Below are 22123 nucleotides of genomic sequence, written 5' to 3' on the forward strand. Positions count from 1 at the left end.
TTTCTGGGAACTGCCTCTCTATAGGAGGAGGCCCATGCAATGGAGCAGAAAGCATCGGGCACTTCCTGGCAAATCAGGAAAGATATCTTGCCTCTCAAAAGCTTCATTCCTCACTTCTGTAAAATGTTGTCACACTTGCCCTGATTTCATAACGTCTTTATGGGCCTAAGTATATTATCCCATATAAGGGCCCAGCCGTGTGTTCTACACAAACTCAGTACGTGTTCATTTACTGATAATTAGTGTTATCACCTATCTAGTTGAGCTAAGAGTATGGTTTCTTGGTGCTGGGGACAGAGCTGATTCCTAGAAGACTGTCAACAAAACTCCATGAAAGAAAGGAAAAACTCCAAACTTTATTAAACATTAGGAATATAACAGACAAGATTGGACTTAACAGCAAACACACCACCAGAATCACAGTGCACAACGAACTGACCTCAGGGGAACTGGTACCTGTTTAACAGACGCCAATTTAGTGGTGTTGCCAAAAAGATAATTGTGGCTTATTATCATGTCCAGTCAGGTGCCCCAAAATGAAAGAATTTATGTCTTTAGTTAAATATCCTTTCTCTCTTTGTCTGTCTGTCTCTCTTATATCACACACATACACACACACGCACACACACACACACACACACACATACACACACACTTCACCCTCTGACAATGTACTGACTTTAGCTGCCAAATCATCTGGATCAAGACCTAGGATAAGGCTTTACTCATGTTTAAAAACAGCATTATTAATAATAGACACCTGGGGAAAACGTCTCCTCCAGGTGGGGGGCTCAGAGCTCCAGTAGGAAGCAGGAAGGCTGAGAGGAGAAAGGGACCAGCACACTGGTATTCACCCCTGCCTCACTCTACCCCCTCACAGGTAGGCAACCTCCATCACTCTGAGAAAAAGTGCGAATGTATCCCAACAGGGAGATCTGGGGAATACGAGATAAACTACAGCAAAAAAAAAAAAAAAAGAGGAAAAAAGTGAAGCATAATTTTACATTTTATAGAATGTCTCATCTAATCCTTGGGCCGGTAGGAAGAAAGCTCCACTTAAACTTTCTGACTCTGTTGTAAACAGATTCAAGATCTTTTCAATGCACCTTCCGAATTACTGAGCTCCTTCATCAGGCTGGGGAGTTGGCAGGAAACCACTGGTTATCCCCCTCACACACACCAATACCAAAATCCCTTAAAAAATATGGACCTTCTGCCTTGAGAATGGCTTCAAGAAGGCCTACTGTATCTGATTTGGGTTGGAGAGGGGGGTGGGTCCCCTGCCAGTGGTGCTCAGAGATCACTCCTGGTGGGGTTCAGGGGACCATATGGGTAACAGAGGATCAAACCCAGGCAAGCTGGATGCAAGGCAAGCGCCCTATCCACGGTACTTCCGCTTCAGCCCTGCCTGCTGTATCTGAAAACAAAAGTCTACCAGTCTTTTTTGAGATCTGAACGGTGAGCAGTCCCATCCTCAAAAGGAAGGAATCATCCTTCACAGCCATCCCGTGCCCCACCTACCTCAGCAAGGACTGTGTGCAGGAGAGGCTGGTCAATTTAGTCCTTCTTTCCAAGTCCAGTCAAAAGAAATGATGGGCCCTTCGGGAAGCCCGAGGCTGCCCATCCTCAGTCATGTTGAACTGATGTTGGCATGATATGATTTGAATTCATTTTTAATGGCCAAGGAATTAATCTCTGAAAAATGCTTATGATCAAAAGGTGAAAAATGACAACAGGATTCTTAAAATAGTTGCTTTCTGCTGAACTCATTTGACCCTGGTTGATGGAAGTCACTCCCCGTCAGGCTCTGGCTTCCCACACACTGACCTGGAGGGTCTTGTTTCTAGCTAAGGGTCCCTGGCTGCCGTAGCAAGTTCAAGAAAGTGCTTGAGTGTGGGGAAAGTGCTCCACGTATAAGGCACCTGAATAGACTCCAAAATGTAAGCTTTTTGTTTGTTTGTTTGATTTGGGGGGGGGCACACCCAGCGGTGCTCAGGTCTCATTCCTGGTCAGGAATCGCTCCTGGTAGCACCTGGGAGCCATCTGTGGTGCCAGGGATGGAACCTGGGTCAGATGCATGCGAGGCAAGTGCCCGACCTGCTCAATTATTTCTCTGGCCCAACTTGAGCAATTTTTAAAAGACGAGGTAGTTTTCTGAAACCTCTCCTGGCACCTGAAAGAGTTAAGTTTTATTATGATCTTTTTATTTCTTCTGCAGAAAACACTTGTGATGCTTCTTTGATACAAACAGCTTCATTCTTAAGAAAGACCAGTGTTCACACACAATTTCTTCAGCTACCACGTTACACGTCACTGAACTGTTGGTGGTGGGACCCTTTGGCGCTTCTCCACTTAAAGCTACCTCTGGCTTCTGTTCTCAACACTCAACACTACGGCCACTGAACAGTTCCACTGCGGTCAGCCTCTTGTCCATACGAAAAGGCCAGCTCTGCACCCCCCTGGGTCTCTTTTTGGATATCGCTTGTTCGGTTCTGCTCACAGATTTCCTAGGGTCTCAGTGACTATTTGTTGAGTCCTATACGTGACCATTGTCCTTCAGTTCTGATCCTCGGTCTCTCTGTCATTGGAATCTGTAGTGTAGGACAAAGGCAAACCTTGAGGGACAGCCTCGCACTCAGCTTTCCAACGACTACGAAACTCTGAGATGCTTATGAACTGGCCAGGAGAACATCAGGCCAGGAAGGAAGAGAGCCTGGAGGCAGAAAACTAGAAAATCCCATTGATAAAAGGTTATTTAATCTAAGCACAAAAAAAAAACCGTGTCTTTGCAATAACAGCAGAATCTCTTGACGTTACACAACTTCGTAAAAACAAAAGAACAATCATCTTGGAAGTCAAAACATCGATCAAATGAGGAACCATACACATAGCACCGTTATCAACCTGGGACTGCCTAAGACACACGGGCCCACAGAGAACAGAACTGTTTGGGGTGCTTGCAGTCAGACTCCATTCCTGGAGCTCGTCATTTTGAAGTGAACATTTTTGTGGCAGATGCTTTTCCTAAAAAACACTGTATCATCCAATAAATATTTGACTAACATTCATGTTGTGCTTTTTTGGTGACGTTAACTGACTTCTTTCTGACACCTAATAGAAAATAAGAAAGCTCCTTCTATACTTCAGAGCAAAATTTGTCATAGCGAGCCTGGAGACTGTAATGAAATTTTAATTTCAAGCAGAAAACATGCTGATGTGTCAGTGATGGGCTTAAATATTAAAGACTTCCAAACCCCCAAGCACTTCTTTTCTCTGTGCAACATGGATGAATATATATCTTTTCTATATAATTTTAAAACATGGAATAGTTTTCCTTTCCTCTTTGCTATATATAATATATGTCTTCCAAAATACACTGTCAGTATTTATATCTGAAAAATACTGTACAAAAAAGAACTTCCTATAGTTACTCTGTATAAACATTAAACAATTTGATAATCTCTCCTTTTGGTCTATAGTAAACATTTAAATTGATTGGATCAACCACAGTTTGTGACAACACCATCCCCTTCTGAGATACACCAGTGTCTTTTACATTCATTTTTCAGAAGTCCACTTTATAAGAGCACGTACGTTCAAAAGCAAACAGAGAATAAGAAACAGAAGCTCCAGAATCATTAATTTATGAAGCATTCAAAAATGACACCACTAGGAAAAGGGATCTTACAAAATATCAACTTATTAACTTAACTGATTTTTAAAAACAGCAAGGTGTAATTCACAAAAATATATATATTACAAAAAATGGGGGAAACGAAATCTTAAGTCACTGAATTGACTCTCAAGAGGGTTATGGAAAACTTGTAACTAGAAAAGTGGGAGGTGGGGCAGGGGAGCGGAAGGAAACAAACCCAAACATACTGATGTCCAAAGCTGTTCCAAGTTGCATTTCTGGCTCATATACTGATAAAGTAACCCCTCCTTCTTAGACCTGGCATTGCCCTCTGCTTCCCTCACCCGGGGATGTTCTGGGCATGCTCCAATGCATTGCTTTGATTTTTGTTTTTTAAAAAGACGGTGAGATTCGTAGGTAGGGAAGACATCCTAAGTCCACTAGTAATACTCAGGCAGCATGCTCTAGCGTACAATAGGATTATTGCTTTAGGTACAGACAGTGCAAAAAACACACTCTGTGTTCTAGGGTAGTACTCTTACTTATCTGGGGGTCGGCGGAATTCAAAGGAAACTTAGTCGAGAGCAGTAAGTATGGAATCTAATCAATCTAAACAGCACTTTAAATTTGAAGACGCTTATCACGGGAACTGAAAAAGAGGAGGAAAGCAACCTATAACTGAATCGAGCTGCAGTGTAGTGCTAAATTATTCGGTGCACCTAATTAGCATGTTTAAACTTACAGATTGAACTGAAACAAGAGTTTGCAGCGTCTGGAAAGGAAAAAAAAAAAAAAAAACGGAGATAGAAAGTTGTTATACCAGGGTCCTGCTTAGTGCAGCCAAGCCGAGTTGGGGGTGGGGGGGGAGGAGAGGTGTCAGGGGTGGGGCCAGGAGAGGACAGAAGAACCAATAGGAGTGAAGCAACGTGGAAGGCGCAGGAGTAGAGAGATGGGGAGGGAGGGGGGGGGAGGCAGGAAACGCCCCCCCTCGAGGTCTCCACAGTCCAGTAAAAACACGGCACCTTTCTTTGGGATGGGGTGGGGGTCGGGGTGGCACTGAAAGATGAGGGCATGAGGGGGGCGGGGGGGATGCACAGTTGCGCACCAACGACCACACACACACACACACACACACACACACACGCACACACATGCACGCACGCACACGGGTGCACAAGCACGTGGACATAGGCACACGCACGCGCGCACACACACACACACACACACACACGCGCACACACACACACACCCAGACGGGAGTCGGTCGCGTGGATGCCGCTGGTAAAGTGCTGATGCCGGGGCGGCGGGCCGGGGGCGGCGCCCCCCACTCGGGCCGGGCCGGGCCGGGCCGGGCGTGGCGCAGTCCTGCTCTACAGCGGCCCGTGGCGGGCCTCGTACTTGGCCAGGATGTTCTTGCACTTGCCCAGCTCCTTGCGCAGGTCGGCCACCTCCTGGCGCAGCGCCGAGTTCTCCTTCTCCAGGAACGAGGCCCGGATGGCGATCTGGTTCTCCTTGAGCCGCCGCGCGTCGCGGGAGCGCTTGGCTGCCATGTTGTTCTTTCTGCGCCGGGCCCAGTACTTGTCGTCCTGCTCATGGGCCACGCGGGGAGGGGGAAACGCGCGATTAGATTTCGGCCAGGCGCGCCGTGCCGGACCACCACCCGCTCCTCCTCGGGGGCTGCGTGTCTAGGGGCGAGGTGGGGGGGGGGTGCTTAGGGGTGGGGGTGCAGAGGGCGCCCTCTCCCGGTCAGGGGCGGACCTGCGGGGAATCCCAGGGGTCCCAGCACACCACTTCTACTTTCTTTCTCTGCTGTCTGGGCTGTATCTTCGGCGATGATGCTCGGGGGGTTACCCCTGACTCTGCATTCAGGAATTATTCCTGGAGGTGGCTGGGGAATCAATCGTACGGGACGCAGAAGATCAAAGACCCGGGTCAGCTGCTGCTTTTAAAATTTTTTTTCCCTTTTTCGGGTCACACCAGGTGATGCACAGGGGTTACCCCTGGCTCTGCACTCTGGAATTAGTCCTGACGGTGCTCAGGGGAATCAGATGGGATGCTGGGGATCAAACCTGGGTTGGCCGCGCGCAAGGCAAATGCTCTACCCCCTGTACTACCGCTCCAGCTCCAGCCCCAGCTGCGGCATTCAAGACAAATGCCTTACCCACTGGACTATCACGCCAACCACCAGTCCTTTTGCTTCAAAGGAACGTATATATGTATATATATATATACACACACATATGTGTATATGTGTGTATATATGTATATATCAAGTATATATACATATATACACAAAGCCTCTATTTTTCGCCAACTATATACTTGTATTTGATGTTGGAATTTAAATAATTTACTCCAATTTCCTGTTTCACTGTGCTCTAGGCCTTAATTAACCCAACTAATATTAATTGGTTTTCAACAGATATGCCAAGACCATTCGATGACTCAGTCTCTTCAACAAAAGGATGCTGAAATGAATATGTAATTCTATTGGCAATAGTAAGAAGCAAAAATTAATAAATGTGATGATATCAAATTGAAAACTTTTTTGGGGGGTTGATTAATAGTACAGAGGGTAGGGTCCTTGTCTTGCACATGACCAATCCAGGTTCGATCCCCATAGAGTAACCTATATGGCCCGCTGTGTACTGCCAGGAGGAATTCCTGAATGCAGAGCCAGGAAGCCTCCGAGTGTCTGCTGGTTGTGGTCCCAAAGCAAACAAATAAGATAAATAAAAATAAAAGGCTTTGTGTGGTGAAACTTGAGATAAAAATGAAGATACCCTACTGACGGGGAGAAGGTATCTTCACATATTATTATCGGATCATCATCATCATCATCATCATCATCATCATCATCATCATCATCATCATCATCCCATTGATCATCAAATTTCTCGAGCGGTCTCAGTAACGTCTCCATTCATCCTAGCCCTGAGATTTTAGAAGCCTCTCTCTCTATTCGTCCTTCCCAATGATGCCGCATTGGAGGCTTTTTCAGGGTCAGGGGAATGAGACCCAGCTTGTTACTGGTTTTGGCATATGAATACACCATGGGGACCTTGCCAGGCTCTCCCATGTGGGCTGGAAACTCCTGGTAGTTTGCTAGGTTCTCCCAGAGGGAGAAGTAGGCTATAAGATATGCTTCCGGGAGCTTGCTTTTAAGTCTCTGGATGCTGGCTATTGATGGGATTCCATGGCGCTGGGGGCAGTCCCTGGGTGTGACCACCTAGCTACTGGGAAATGGGAAATCTGGACAGAGGAGGCCCAGCCCCAATCTGAGCAGGCTTGGAGGTCTCAGCCTTGGGTTCTTTATTGGATAAAGGACTCATATCCTGGATATATGAAGCTCTTGATTCACACCTTAAATAATAGTGCTTCATTCTTCTTGCTGGAAATAGTATTTGATGAAACCCTTTCCTTCATGGGCTTCTATGTGTTGGGGGCATAAATGGTCACCCTACTATTAGGATACACTCAGACAATTCTACCAACTAATCAGATGTGCTTATCATTGGTGGTACCACTCTACCTCAAGGATTATTTTTTTCTTTGTGTGCCATACCTGGCAATGCTCAGGGGTTACGCCTGCAGGGTTCTGCACTCAGAATTACTCATGGCAGTGCTCAGGGGACCATATGGGATGCTGGGGATCGAACCTAGGTCAGCCTCATGCAAGGTACCCGCTGTACTATCACTTCTGCCCCAACTTCGAGGATCTTTATGTTGTAAGCTTCCTATGTGTGTACACAGAGATGCAGGCACCCAATCTTAACTGCAGCATTGTTGGTAATAGGGGGGAAATGATCAGTAGATTTAATAACTATATAATAACAGAGTTATATAAAAAAGGATGCTCTGCAGCTGTTAACAATAATGATCCAGCTGATGCAAAAAGATGTTCATGATATACTAGGAGGTGGGAGACAATGGCAATTTTCGTATAAATATTTACGGTCTCATCCCATTTAGGTGAAGAATCTGTCATGTTCTCTAATTCCTACATAGAAAGAGGTCCAGAGGGATTTATTTAAAGGTATTTAAAATAGTGTCTTTTGAAGAGGGGGGAACGACTAAGGTAGAAAGGTGAAATATGAAGGCAGAAATTTTCATCTTTTATATCCTCTTGAATTATTAGTATATCATATGTTGGTCTTGCACACATTGGTAATTAAAAGCAGATATTTGAAAAAAAAAAAGAGAAAGCACGCTTCCACTTTCTGCCAACCTATATATTTGCATTTGACGCTAGAATTTAAATAATTGCTCTAATTTCCTGTTTAACTGTGCTGTATGCCTTAATTAACCCAACTAATATTTAACTGAAATCAATGTTGTAAGAATCTTCCTCTCTTTCGGTGGCCCCCGCCCCCCGTGCCCACCGCCCCCGCCCGCCCCCCCAACACACACACACACACACACACACACACACACACACACACACACTGAAAGAAAGTAAAACCTTCTGTAGAAGACAGAATTATCCATCTTCTCTTCAGACCACGCTAATTCTTATGGTGTCTGCTGGGTAATTCTGCAACGAACTCCCTTTCTCCCTAACAATCTGCTACAGCAAATCCCTCTATTCCAGCAAGGCGGACACCTGCAGTTTTGTGCCTCCTCCAGGAAAAGAGCAAGTGAGGACAGCACACCCCGCCCTCCAGGATTCCAAGGGGCAGCTGGCATTGGAGGAGCTGGGTTGACACCAAAGTCGCAAGGAAGCCTCAAGGTCAGTGGTCCAGTCCCAGCCCTGAGCTGACCAACACAAGTCCTGCAGAGAGAGACACCATAAAATGGCTCTGAAGCCACCTTCTGGCTGCTGCCCGGAGCTGGTGCTGACACTTCTAACGTGCTCCCCAGTTTTCTATACATTTCATCATCACATATAAAGAAATGGGAAAAAAATGAGTTTCTGAATAGCAGGCACCAGAGTTCTTAGCAAGGAGGCTGCCCTTAGAAGATTGCATGGGAAAGTGAGGGTGAACGGGCTGTTGGTAGAGCTTTTTTTAAGTCTTTGACAGGGTGACAGGTGCTAGGGGCAAGGGAGAGAGGCTGGTAGGGGCCAGCAGGGTGCCACACCTCCCAAGGGGCAAGGCAGGGGTCTCGAGGAACATTTTCAACACTACAGCTGCCTGTTTTGATGGAAGCTCTGTACGACTTTGATGTACACATCAATTCCAACCCTGCTGTGTGAGTAAATCTATCATGCTCCTCACTGTTCCCTGGAATCTGCTTTTCAGAATCATTTACAGGGGCTGATTTGGGACCTACCCGAGCCTGCAGGAAGAAACACAGGACCAGAAAGGTGAGGGAGCATTTGAGATCCAGGTCCCGGGGAACTGCACATGAGCTGGGTGTGAAAAAAGAGGGCAGGGAAGGAGGAGGGACGCACTGTAGGCCAGGAACCGGGGGTGAGAGGAAGCGGGAGTTTGATCAGACCTTAAAAATCAGGGCCCCAACCACCGGACCTGAAGGTAATGACCAATTTCTGTTTCTTAACAACCAGCTTCTTCTGTTTCTGCTCTCTTTAAGCTTTAATCATTATCGTCTAGGCCACATGTTTCCAACTGTGTTAACATTTAGGGTTTTGGTATAGCTATGACATCTCACCAACACCTAAGTGACCAAGACTCTCCACCAAAGTCCTTATGTTGCGGACCCTCGCCTTCCTGGGCCTCACCTGCCCACCCATAGATGCAGATGATCTAAGAAAGGTGGGGCAGGGAGACCTTCTAGGGTTGGGTGGGGGTGAGGGGTGTGTACAGGAGTTCTGGGAAGGGATGAATGAAAGGGCAGGAGGGCTGTGTTATGCTCCAAAAGCCAACTGGTGGCCTTCTGTTACCTCTGAAAGGATGGGGAGGTGAATCAGGACCCTGTATGGGGCCAATCAGTTTAACACACCTTTTCTCTACCCCTCTCATCAACTCCCCAACTCCCTCACCCAGCAGGGACCCACTCCCACTCTATCTCGATCCCACCCCCCATTTTCCTGAGGGTCTGTTTGATACCACCTCAACAATACCCAGCTCACAGGTAAACACTGTGTGTGTGTGTGTGTGTGTGTGTGTGTGTGTGTGTGTGTGTGTGTGTGTGTGTGTGTGTGTGTGTGTGTGTGTGTGTGTAGGGCACATATGGCAGTGCTCAGAAATTACTCCTGGTGGGGCTCAGGAGACATTCCAGGGTGCTGGGGATTGAACCCAGGTCAGTGTGTGTGCGGTCAAGTGTCCCACTGTTGCCCTACTATCTCTGGCTCTCAGCACACCTCATTCTTTTCTCTCCTGACTAGACATCTCTGGAGGGGTGGGAACAATGACCCAGGACTTGGCATAAACAAGCCTTTGAAAATGCTTGTTTGGTGAATCAATGAATTTTTTTTTAAGTGCTAAGCTTAGGCATGGAGGTACAGAGATGCCTTAAAGGGCTGAGTCTGTGCTTCGTTCTGCTTGAATGTGTTCTTAGGATCCTGTCTGCCGTCCCTGAATGCTTCCAGGAGGTGCATGCAAAGGCAAATAAAGGGCCCAGGGAGGAGCAATCACTATCAAGCCATTTCAACTCATTCAGCTTGCTTTGTCCACGCTGGGGGGTTCTGACACCCCTCTGGCGCAGCCCTAGCTCAGACACTATCTGGGGAGGAGGGTGTTCCTGCTCTGCTTCTTGCTCTGCACAGGCCTGTGCTCTGAGGCCTGAGACTTTTGCTCACAGCTGAAGCCCAGGAGCATTTCTGCGGGCTTCCCACCTGCAGTACAAAAAGGTCAGGCCTGGCTGTGGCCGCAGCAATATGCATTAATTCCAGCCCAGAAGGCTTTTGCCTGGCCTCTTGGTTGCCAGGGTTACCCAGGCTATTAAGTAAGCGGGCTCTTTCCTTTGAACTTCTAAGTTTGGAGCCCCTGTGAAGGTTTGGCTGGAAGTTCCAGCTACCACTCAGCAATCTCCACGGAAGAGGAAAAGCCATGCTGAGTCGGTGTGCAGCGATGAGCTCTGACACACACCGCATGGAATGGCTAAGAGCAAGGATAAAGGAAGCCTCTCGCGCGAGGAGGTAACCCAGCCGCCCTGCACGCACTCACAGGGCCCGGCTCACCTGTCACCAACGACTGACCAGCGCTTCCGGCACACATTTCATGGCTGCTTTTCCCCTTGGGAAAGCACCTAACATGCATCTGCTGTCACTTTTCTGGAGGATATGGGGACCAGACTGAGCCTGGTCCTGTCCAGCACCCAGACATCTACCTTCCTCCCCTCCATTCCCTCCCCTGCAAAAATGACATCTTTGGTCCAAAGCATCTCTAAGGTCCCTGTCAGCCTGGATGCTTCTGGACCCCCAGGAGGTGGAGGAAGGGGGTCATCTCGGGCATGTGGCTGATAGCAGTGACTAAAGCCTTTGCCCTTCCATGTTCCTTCCAGATAAGAAAAGCAGAGGCAGCGACTGTCTAAATCTGTTCCGGGACGAGGTCCCATGCTCTCATTTCTCCCCGCCTGGGAGGCTCTCTCACTCTGAAACATCTTTAGGTTCGGGAATAGGGGTCAGAAGCGAGAAAAGGGCTAATGATGGCCTGGTTTCAAGGCCTTGAATGTCCACAATCACATCTCTATTGTCTCGAGGAGTGGAAGGGAACATACCCTAAAATTCTAAGCAATAGCTCATCAGAAATGGTTATATTTCAGTTTCTGTGGACATGGCATACTTTTGAAAAAGAATTCTCTTCCTAAGGAACTGCACGACGTGCTGCATTCATTTAAAGTTCTATCTGACTTCCTCTGGTAAAACTATTTGCCTTTATAAATTAGGTATCCCCTCAACATGTCATCATCATCATCATCACTGTCATCCCGTTGCTCATTGATTTGCTTGAGCGGGCACTAGTAACATCTCCACTGTGAGACTTGTTACTGTCTTTGGCATATCGAATACGGCACGGTTAGCTTGTCAAGCTCTGCCGTGTGGGCAAGAAACTCTTGGTAGCTTGCCAGGCTCTCTGAGAGGGGCGGAGAAATCAAACCCGGGTTTGCTGTGTGCAAGGCAAATGCCCTACCTGCTGTGCTATCGCTCTAGCCCTATCCTCTCAACATGACCGAAAAAAAAAACAACAAACCTGCAGAATTAACTTTTCACTGAGAGTCTCCTGTGACCCTTCCTTGAGCTCTAGAATGAACAGAAACCCTCCAGTATCCTTATCAAACCCCTGTGTCCCTGCTGGTCACCCAATCGTGGCCACGAGGAGAGAGGGTCTGTGAGGCCATTCTTTCTGAGGCCTACAGGGAAATGACAGTGATTCATGATCAGTCAATCCCAAGGAAAGGCACCCCTCAGGGGAATGACACCAGGAACCCTGGCATCATTCCAACTCTGAAAGAGTCTTCTGGGATTGGGTTTGCATCGGTTTCCCGGCAGAACGTGGTGGTTTCCATAACTGGCATTATCAATCATGCCAGTGAATTATTGCTTCTCTTTATTCCTGTGTCATCAAGCCATGAAAGGTAGATTCCAGGGCTGGAATGACAGTACAAGAGGTAAGGCAACGTGCTGTGCCTGTAGCCAACCCTGCTTCAATCCTCAGTAGCATGTGTGGTCTTCCGGAGTTGAGCACACACATCCAGGGCTAGCTCCTGAGCACCTTCAGGTGTGACCTGACCCCCCCTGCTAACTCCCACCCCCAAAGAAATGAGATGGTTTTCAGAAGCTACCCAGAAAGCAATCTACTTCCCTGCAATCCCCGCTAACCCGCTAAGAACGAGGTTCAGAAATCACCAGGCATTCACAACCTGTGAGATCTTCCCGGGCTGAGTCACCTTCTCACCGGCCTTGGAGCCCACTCTCCATGCACCCAAAGCCTGATTACCAGTTCCAATTTACCTTCAGATCATCGGGGATGAAGACTTTGCGTGCTTTCTTAATCATGGGCTGTGGCTTCAGTTCCTCTTCTGAGAACTTGCGTTTGCGCGGGTCAAACATCTCCTGCCCGGGGATGCTGGAGAGGGCAAGGTCGGCGGGGTCAGGATCATACCCCACGGGCACCTGGATGGTGTCGGGATCAATGGGACTCGGTGTATTGCGGTTTGCCGGCAACAGCTGACCTGGAATGAGACAGGGATTGGAATTCATGAACACCCTGGAAGCCCCAGCCCGCGTTGACTTGAGGGGGCTCCCGGACTGTTGGGATTCACCCACGGAGGCCTGCACTGATTCCAAATTGCCTGTAGTTTGAGGTTCTTTTCTTCCTCCTAAAGCAAAGTAGTGGGTTTGTCTTTATCCACACCCAGTGGGGCTCGGGGCTCACTCCTGACTCTGTGCTCAGGATCACTCTTGGCAGGGCGCAGTGGTCCACTTGCAGTGCCAGGGAGGGAATCTTGGTGGATACATGCAAGGTAAGTGCCTTAACCCCTGGACCACGCTGGTCCCTGTTGGTTTGTTTATGGGCCACAGGTGGTAGTGCTTAGGGGACCTTGTGGTGCCGAGCACTGAACCAGAAACTCCCGCATGTAAAACATGAGCTCCAGCCCCTTTGGTCCGTATCTCTCATCCCCAGAGGGTTTGTCTTCTGGGAAGACAAATTTATCTTCTCTGAAAAGCTTCTAATGTAGTTGGCCCTGGCGTGTTGTCCTGTTGGTCAGGACAAGCAGGGCTGGCACTCTTTCCTCTTGCACATTCACGAAGCACCCACTGTGTGTCAGGCACTCTATGAGGTATGATGGAGGAAAAGCCACTATTCTTACCTTTTACCTTTAAAATAATAACAACCTCACTTCCCAGGCAAGTTAGGGCATCAGACCAAATAACTAGCCAGTGAGAATATGGAATTTGGAAGATGAAATTTACTGCCCACCCAGGTGCTGAGATGAAATAACCCTCATGTGCTCCCAGATGTGTGTGTGTGTGTGTGTGTGTGTGTTGTTTGGTTGAGGTGTGCAACGTATGACATAGAGGAGTTTAGGGACACGTTCCAGAGATGGATCTGAAAACTTGCCTCTTGAGACGAACATTAAATAGTGGCGAGGTCATCAGGACACAGACGAGACAAGTGGTTCTGAGGCCCTGAGGCAGAAAACTGGCTGGCATGGGATCAGGGGTAGGAGCCAGAGACGTGGGCGGTGGGGACATTATAAAAGGCTCTGCCTGTCGCTTAAGGGTTCTGAGCATCAACGTGACAGCAGAGCTCAAGTTTGGCAAGCAGATTCAGGCAGCAGGAGGAAGAGAGGGAGAGGGGAAGAGGGGGAGCTGGCAGTCAAGTGCCCAGGCTCCCAGGCTGTGGAGCCAACCCAGTGGGATTGACAGCAGGGATGGGTTCCAGAATCCCCGACAAATTATAAGGATATACTAGAGATTGTTCCCTGAACGCCCCTCCCCCCACCTTCTTTTCCCCCACCACCGGCTTCTTGGTGTTTTTGAGCCACACCCAGTGGTGCTCAGGAGACTGTATGTAGTACCTGAGATTGAACTGGTATCAGCTGCATCCAAGACAATAGCCGTTACCCCTGTATTATCTGTCCAGCCCCTGGAGAGCATCTTAATTTCCCTTTGAGCTTCTAGATCAATGTTTCCCAAAGTGGGTGATGCTTCTTTCCCTATCGGGGACACTGGTTCCAGTGTCTGTATCCAGAAGGTCTGTGGCCTTGGGGGCCAGCGAAGGTGACATTTTTCTATTTGCTTAAATAAGATTTCCAGGCTGGAGCTGAGGGATTTTTCTTTCTGAAAAGGAGATGCTAGGTCAAATAAATTTGGGAACCTCACTTCTGTAGGCTAGATCACTGAAACACAAATGTCTGCAGGTTTATGGCGTTTCAGAATGTGTTGGACAGAGAACGTGAACTTGAAAAGACCAAAGTGTTTATTTGGGGAGCTCAACTTTTAGTTTCATTTGAACTTTACCATAGCTGTTCTCACCCAGAGAATAAAAATGAGGGTAGGGCTTGCTTGGTTACGTCTGTTTGTCTTCTCTTCCTCCTCCCCCTCTTCCTCTTCCTCCTCTTCCCATCTCTCCCTACCCCTCCTCCCTGCCAATTGTCAGACAATGTGCGAAGGATCCTATTTCCTTTAAAACCACCCCTGGATGGATGAGGAACCGAGCTACTGATGTGCGTCCTGGCTAACCTGTGAGATCTCGGGCATCCGTTTTCCAGAAAGGCCAGGTGGGGAGCCTGTAAAACGAATGTTCTGCGTGACCTGTGAGGTCTCCCCTCTGCTTGGTGTTCTCTTTGTATCCTGTTCACTGACGAGAATGAGAGGGGCCCCGGGTATTGGCAGAAGATGAGTTTCTCATTAGCCAGGCGGCATCGCAGCTCCCACTTCAGAGACTGCTGAGTTCCAAACCGGAGGGTGTCAGGCTAGATTTGATCTTGTGCCTCTCGACACTGCCTCCGAAAATGAACCACATCTGAGTCAAATGGGGGTTTTACTTTTCCTTTAGAAATTCTCTTTGAACTTAGTAACAGAGCTACCCAGTGTCCCATCTTTAACAGCTATCGCTGTACCCCTTCTTCTCCCAGCCAAACACATGTGCACACAAGCAAAATCACATACGCTGCCATGTGCACCTTCTCCTACCCCATGGAAGCATCTCTTTTTATTTTTGGGTCACACCCGGCGATGCACAGGGATTACTCTGGGCTCATGCACTCAGGAATGACTCCTGGCGGTGCTCAGGGGACCATATGGGATTCTGGGAATTGAACCCGGGTTGGCCGCATGCAAAGCAAATGCCCTACCCGCTGTGCTGTCACCCCTGCCCCTCATGGAAGCATCTCTTAATATTTCCAAAATCTAACTGTGCAAAGTGACTTCATTATCTTCCTTAGGATTGTGCTGTTATTTCAAAAGTTCTCCTTGATTATTCAGCTTCACACACACATTTTACACACACACACACACACACACACCCCTTCTACCAGATCATCATGGTCTCTCATATTTTATCTATTTTATCTCCACCCCTGACTGTGGTGTCTGCTTTCGAGTTCAGCTTCTACAAAGACTTTATTTCTCACCTCATAGCAGCCCCCTGAGAGGCTGAGCTCTGACATTCATTCATGGACATTCTAACAATAACACCACATTTAGGCAGAATCCTTCTCCACATTCTTTCTAGCCCTTTCTTCTAATGCAAGTAGGTCAGCCCTACCTGCTGCCTGGAGAAAAATCTATCTGGCAGTGGCTGTCCCAATGGCAAGTGGCAAATAGCAAAGGGTCTGAGAGGCACAGTCAGGCCCCCCCTTTCTCCCTAAAGATACCCTCATGTCACTGTGTTTATAGTTTCTTGGAGGGGCAGGTGGTAGTGACTGGGGGTGGGTAGGCATGTTCCTGGTTCTGTGCTCTCCTGGATGTACTGGGGCGGGGGCGGGGGGACATATCATGGTGGAGGTTGAACCAAGATAAGTGCTGTACTCCTGTGCTCTCTGTCTCCAGCCCTGTGTCTATATTTTCTATTGAATTGATTCTTCTAGATTCAATCCCCACCCCCCTCCTCTGTTCCAAAATGTCCACAATGGCATTAAGTAAGAAGGAAGAAGATTCTGATTATTACGTTTGTGGACTTTCAACATTTTAATATATGACCTTTCCTTTTATGAAAGCATCATTATATTCTTTTATTACACTTCATTTTATTGGTCGTGGGGTAACACCTCACAGAGCTTAGGGGATCAGGTGGTCCTGGGGATCAAACCCTGGCCTCCTGCATGCACTCAATCAGCGAACCCTTCCTTTGCTCAATCTATTCCATTTTTATAAATACCAAAAATACTGCAAGCTTCAACAGAAGCAGAAATTGTGTCCAGATGTGAAAGTTCAGAGCCAGAGAGGCTGTACAGGGGGTAAGGCACTTGCCTTGCATGTGGATGACCTGGTATGATGCTTAGCACCACATATAGTCCCCTGAGCACAGAGTCAGGCATAACCTGGATATGGCCAACCCCTCTGAGAATAAACAAAGTGAAAGTCAGTTTGTTTTTTTTTTTACTTCTTCTTCACCCCAAATCCATCTTGTTCTTCTGAGAAGAAAACAACCTCCACTGCAAGGTGTGAACCTCTAGTAACTTGGTTCTTACACATAAATACTGAATACAAATAGTATGACTTTACCCACAGATTCTACATGACTTTCTTAATATATTCACAAACCCCATGAAATTTCCCATATTATCAACAGAAACATAAATATGTATCTTGCTCATGTGTGCATTTATAGGTTTAGTTTTTAATTTGGGGGCCACGCCCAGCAGTGCTCAAGGTTTACTTCTGAATATACTCAGGGATCACCCCTGGCAGGCTCTGGGGACCATAGAGGGATTGAAACTGGGTTGGGTGCACTCAAGGCAAACACCCTGCCCTCTCTACCACCACCTGAGTCCTCACTTGTATATTTGTGGTTGTTGTAGGTCACACTTGGCTGTGCTGGGGCAGCCAGAGGATATTGAGGATCAGGAGGGTGAGGGAGCAGGCAAACCTGGAATCTCTACCGTTTGAATCGCATTTAAAATGGTTTGATTTCATAGTTTGGGTCTCTAACAGTGAGTTGAATTAGTCCCCAACTGATGAATTATTAGATACTTTTTATTGAGGCAATTCCTAGGGGTGCCCTGGTTATCCCCATGCCCAATGGTGATGGTGTGGGCTGAGCTTTGCTGCTCGGCATTGGCTGTGCTCAGGCTGACAGTGCTGGGCAACAGTGGGCATCAGACTCAAGCGTGTACGTACTGAGTACAAGGGCCAAGGTATGGAAGTAATCCAAATGCCCAACTATGGTTAAATGGATCAAGAGAGTGTGGTGTATATACACACAGAATACTATACAGCTCCAAGAACAAAATCATACCATTCTCAGCAACAGGGGTGGAACTAGAGAATATTGTGCTGAGTGAAGTCAGTCAGAAAAAAATGGGATAGATACAGAATGATCTCTCCTGTATGCTGGGATTGACGCTGAAGAGGAAAGTCGCAGCAAAGGTCCTAAATGAAGTGTAACGGGAGAACTGATCCACACAAGTGAGCTGGGGGGTGGTTTGAGAGGGAAGGATATCGGGGTGCTTGGGAGAGGGAAGTAAGTACACTGGTCATGGGTGTGGTATTGGAATTATGTACATGAAACACATTAGTAGTATTAGTTTTATTAGTATTAGTAGTAAATCATAGGATCTCAATTAAAAAAAAATAGCCCAGACATGTGCTCTACCACTTGAGGTGTGTCCACAGCCCTTGAGTATTTTTGTTTGTTCCTAGGCTACTCCTGGCTTGGTGCTCTGGGGTGTACTAGGTGGCTCTCAGGGAACCATGTGGTGCTGGAGATAAATTCATGTACAAAGCACGGGCACTAGCCCTTTGAGCCATCTCCCCGGGCCCAAGTTTTTGTAGAAAATATTTCTAGCAGTACAACTTACCATGCAAAATTCAAGTAGAATTTATATTTCAAAATGCATTGATAAAAACGCGACATCTAGTCTGACATAGAGAAGCATTACTACTGTTCTTGTTTTGAGTCGTTCCTCTGTAACTGGTTAGACCAAACATCTTACCTGTCTGGGGGTATTTACCCCTTTTCCTATTACCACTTCTTGCATGATATCTTCTGTCCCTTTTGAAATGGATATCACTGATTATTTTGTATGAACTCTTTCTGGCTTGTAAATATCTAATTTTACCTGTTTATTTTTAGAAAATATTTTCTTCAAGACTTGTTTTCTAGAAAAACAAAGTTTTTCACTATCGGAGAGAGATTACATTGTATTATAATATCTTAAATATTCTTTTACAACTTTTAACTTTATATATTAGCTTCCCTCAAATTATATTTCATGCGCATTTATGCAATATATAAATATGCGTTTTATTCTATAATTTATTGGGATTTTTAATACAAGATTACACAAAAGCCATAGTTTAATTTGGGGAGGACTAATTTCTTAAAATATTCAATATTCAGATTGTTGATTCTATATTAAAATTCTAATCATTTTTATTATATTAACCAATTAATTTTGATAGTTCTTTTTATGAGGGGCCTCCCAAGTCCCCCAACCAGTGCTTAGGAGGCCTGGGGGTGGGGTCACTTTCACTTCCTGTGAGTTCTGCTGACCTGGCCGGACATTTGTACTCTAGAACTAGAAGATACAGAGCTACCTGAGCACTGGGTGCTAAGGATCACCAAGGGGAAGCCCCATGGCCAGGATGTGGTGCTGGGGGAAGTTCACATGGTGTCAGGAATTGAACCGGGGTCAACGCAAAGCATGTCATGTGCTCTAACCCCCTGGTACTATCTCACTGATCCATCTTTCTTTATTTTAACCTTTCACATTTTCCCCTCTAACTTCATTTTCAGATGTTTTATAATAGCTGTCATTTGTGTCGATTTCCGTTATGTTTCCTAATTAATTTCTGCTGACATAACAGGAAGCTACTAGTTTTGATGTACTGGACTTAGGTGAGGGTCTAGCCTTGCAGGTATGGAGCCCTGGGATCATGCCTACAGAGCATCCAAAACACAATAAACAATAGAATGGCATGTAGTCACTTGACTCTTATTCTAATATTTCTAAAATTTCTATGTAGATGATCATTTTGTTAGTCACTTGGAATAGTCACTTCCATTCAGAGGTTATAATTCTAGGCCTTAAAAAGAAAAAAGTGGTAATACTAGTGCGAGATATGATGATTTTCACAAATTATATTTTGAGAATTCTATTTGTCATTTTGTTGTATGAAGCAATATAAAGTAAATGATTTTATGCCTGCTATGGGAGCAGGCTTGGGGGTGGGGGTGGGGAACTGGGCACACTGGTAGAAGGAAGGTCGTACTGGTGATCAGACTGGTGTCAGAATATTAAATGCCTGCGACATATATGAACTATACTATGAACCACTTTATAAACCACGGTGTTTAAATAAGGTTAAATATATATTTAAAATATAAAATAAGAAAAAATACCTCTTGCTTTAGATGGCTCTGAGAATCAATAAGAAGGGAGAGGGATGAGACTAGAGATCCCTGCTAGTTCCAGACAGTTATAATAGAGTTCTATGTTCCATGCCTTTGTTTTGAGACTTCTGGTCACTGTCACTGTCACTGTCAGCCCATTGCTCATTGATTTGCTCGAGCGGGCACCAGTAACGTCTCCATTGCGAGACTTGTTACTGTTTTTGGCATATGGAATATGCCATGGTGGCTTGCCAGGCTCTGCCGTGTGGGCGAGAAACTCTCGGTAGCTTGCCGGGCTCTCTGAGAGGGGCAGAGGAGTCAAAACCGGGTCGGCCGTGTGCAAGGCGAACGAACACCTACCCACTGAGCTATTGCTCCAGTTTAACAAGCAAGGCAACTCCAGCGCTCCAGCCCTGTTGCACAGAGAGATCTGTTTTTCATCAGATAAAGTTCCTCAAACGTCTTTTTAAACCGTTAAGATACAGTTTCCTTCTTTATTATTTGTTGTCTCAGCCTGGATTTTTGTTGGTTGCTTGTATTGTCATTTTCTTTTGAGACTTTCTTTGAAAGACCCAGAAGTCAGGATGAATCAGATAAATCCATGACCTAAACTCTACAGTCCCCTGGAACAATGCTTTTGGGTCTTTTTTTTTTTTTTTCCTCTCTAAAAACATTAAAGTCATTTCTAGGAGGGCCAAGAGATTCAGGTCGCTTCTAGGAGGGCCAGGGAGGATTTCTGGAGGAAAAGGCCAAACAAAAGGCTCTAGGAAGAGATTAGAAGTTACCTCCTAACCCCAAACCGCTCCCCTCCACCCCTCTTCTGTCACACATCATCAGGCCACACCAGGCGTGAGCAAACCGCTCCACAGTTTCTCTGAAGATAGGAGGGCTTTGGTTTCGACTGGCCCGTGCCACGTTCAGGGAGCTGATAGGCTAGTGCGGGAAGAGGAGCGATCTGCATCCAGTGTCCTTCTACTTTATGACTTTCATCGGCGGCTAAATCAGAGTAATGAATTCCAGGCAATGCCTCCAACCTTTCGAAGGCGAAGGCGCACCTCCTTGGCAGTGAAATCCACAAAGCCTCTGATTGCAGTGATAAGGTCAGGACCAGCACCGGGGTCTAGTGCTGATCACCGATTGAGTGCTGAGCATCAGGGGCAGATTTCCAGTTCAGATTCCAATTACTCCGAACAGGAAATCTAAACTAGGAAGGCTGAGGAAAGAGAAAGCATTCTGTTGGGGGCCAGAGCACGCTCTACCACCACTGATGAGTGAGACTCCCTGTGATTCAAAAGTGAGATGTTTGAGGGCTGGTGCGATAGCACAGCAGGTAGGGCGTTTGCCTTGCATGCGGTCGACCCGGGTTGATTCCCAGCATCCCATATGGTCCCCTGAGCACCGCCAGGGCAATTCCTGAGTGCATGAGCCAGGAGTAACCCCTGTGCATCGCTGGGTATGACCCAAAGAGCAAAAAAATAAATAAATTTTTAAAAAGTGAGATGTTTGATCAGAACCTGAGAACTGGTCTACCCCAGCAAGGGTGGGGGGCAGTGTTGGTTGGTAGATTGTGCAGGCGGGGGAGGGACTCTGAGACAGTGACATGGGAAAGTGGACTCTGGTGGAGGGTACCATGTAGGAATGCCACCTGCATGAAAGCCTACCATGGAACAGCATTGTAAACCAAGGTGTCTAAAATTAAATAAATGACAAAATGCAACATTGGCACCTGACCTTTCTCTACTGCTCACTGTGATCCCAGCGAGTCCTAATTTGGCTTCTCAAATAGCACCCTTTCCCCTTCTTTGCACCCACTGCTTTCAGAGGAAAAACTGCCACCAGGGCTCAGAGGCTCACTCGGTACCACCCAACCCCCTGCTTCTGAGAATCGCACACAGCACGGGCAATCTATTGCTTTAGAAGATGGTAGTAACGCCCCCGATGAATAAAGCATGCTCACAATATGTAGAGAGACTTAAATAAAAACCCCACAAGCATAGCCTGCGGGTGGGGACTTTCTGGAACCGGAGGTCCCCCATCCCCCGTCCTCCCCACCCCGGCCTCTATTCTGATGACAAGGAAGCGATTATTTGGTGCCACGAGCACTTTGCAAAAGCAACTATGTCTTCGTGGCCAAAGCTCTTCCATTCTTCACCTCCTATTCCTCTTTTCCACCCAAGGTGGATTGATCTGGTGATTTGCATGGCTCAACTGAAGGCCACATAGCAAGCACACAGGACACTCGGATCCAAAGCTGCCTCTCCAGATGCTCTGCCTGGTTCCCTTCTCTCTAGCATTTCTGCCATCACCATAAAAAAAGGCTCAGTCTGGCCTACTGGGGCAGACACGGAGCAGGTTCATACAGGCCAGCCAGTCACCTGATCTCTAGGTCTGAGGGTGCAGTGAGGATCAGCGGTTAAGCTGGAAGTTAAAATGGGAGGAAGTCAGACGTCAGTTTGAATTCTGATTCTGCCAACAGTCTGCCTTGTGTATAAAGGGCAAGAAATAAACCCTGATGGGTGAACAGTAAACCTTCGTCTGTGTGTGGTGCAAGTTTGGCCGACACCATTAGTGCAACAGACGAGTG

At 46.9% G+C, this 22123-nt stretch overlaps 1 protein-coding gene across 2 annotated transcripts in view; it reads right to left on the bottom strand.

Annotated features, from left to right (window-relative positions):
• Positions 1-336: 336 nt before the first annotated feature.
• Positions 337-22123, bottom strand: part of HLF (HLF transcription factor, PAR bZIP family member) — a 66373-nt gene continuing 44586 nt past the window's right edge. Inside the window, exons 3-4 of one of the 2 annotated variants that reach the window (XM_055131827.1) lie at positions 12489-12709; positions 337-5223 (exon numbers count right to left, since the gene is read on the bottom strand). In XM_055131827.1, coding sequence (XP_054987802.1) covers positions 5005-5223; positions 12489-12709 — 440 coding nt within the window. In that variant the 3' untranslated portion in view covers positions 337-5004. The remainder of the gene's footprint in view (positions 5224-12488; positions 12710-22123) is intronic. The other variant, XM_055131828.1, reaches the window with a different exon arrangement.

The sequence above is a fragment of the Sorex araneus genome, chromosome 3 (genome assembly GCF_027595985.1).
Source record: "Sorex araneus isolate mSorAra2 chromosome 3, mSorAra2.pri, whole genome shotgun sequence".
Classification (NCBI taxonomy): Eukaryota; Metazoa; Chordata; class Mammalia; order Eulipotyphla; family Soricidae; genus Sorex; species Sorex araneus.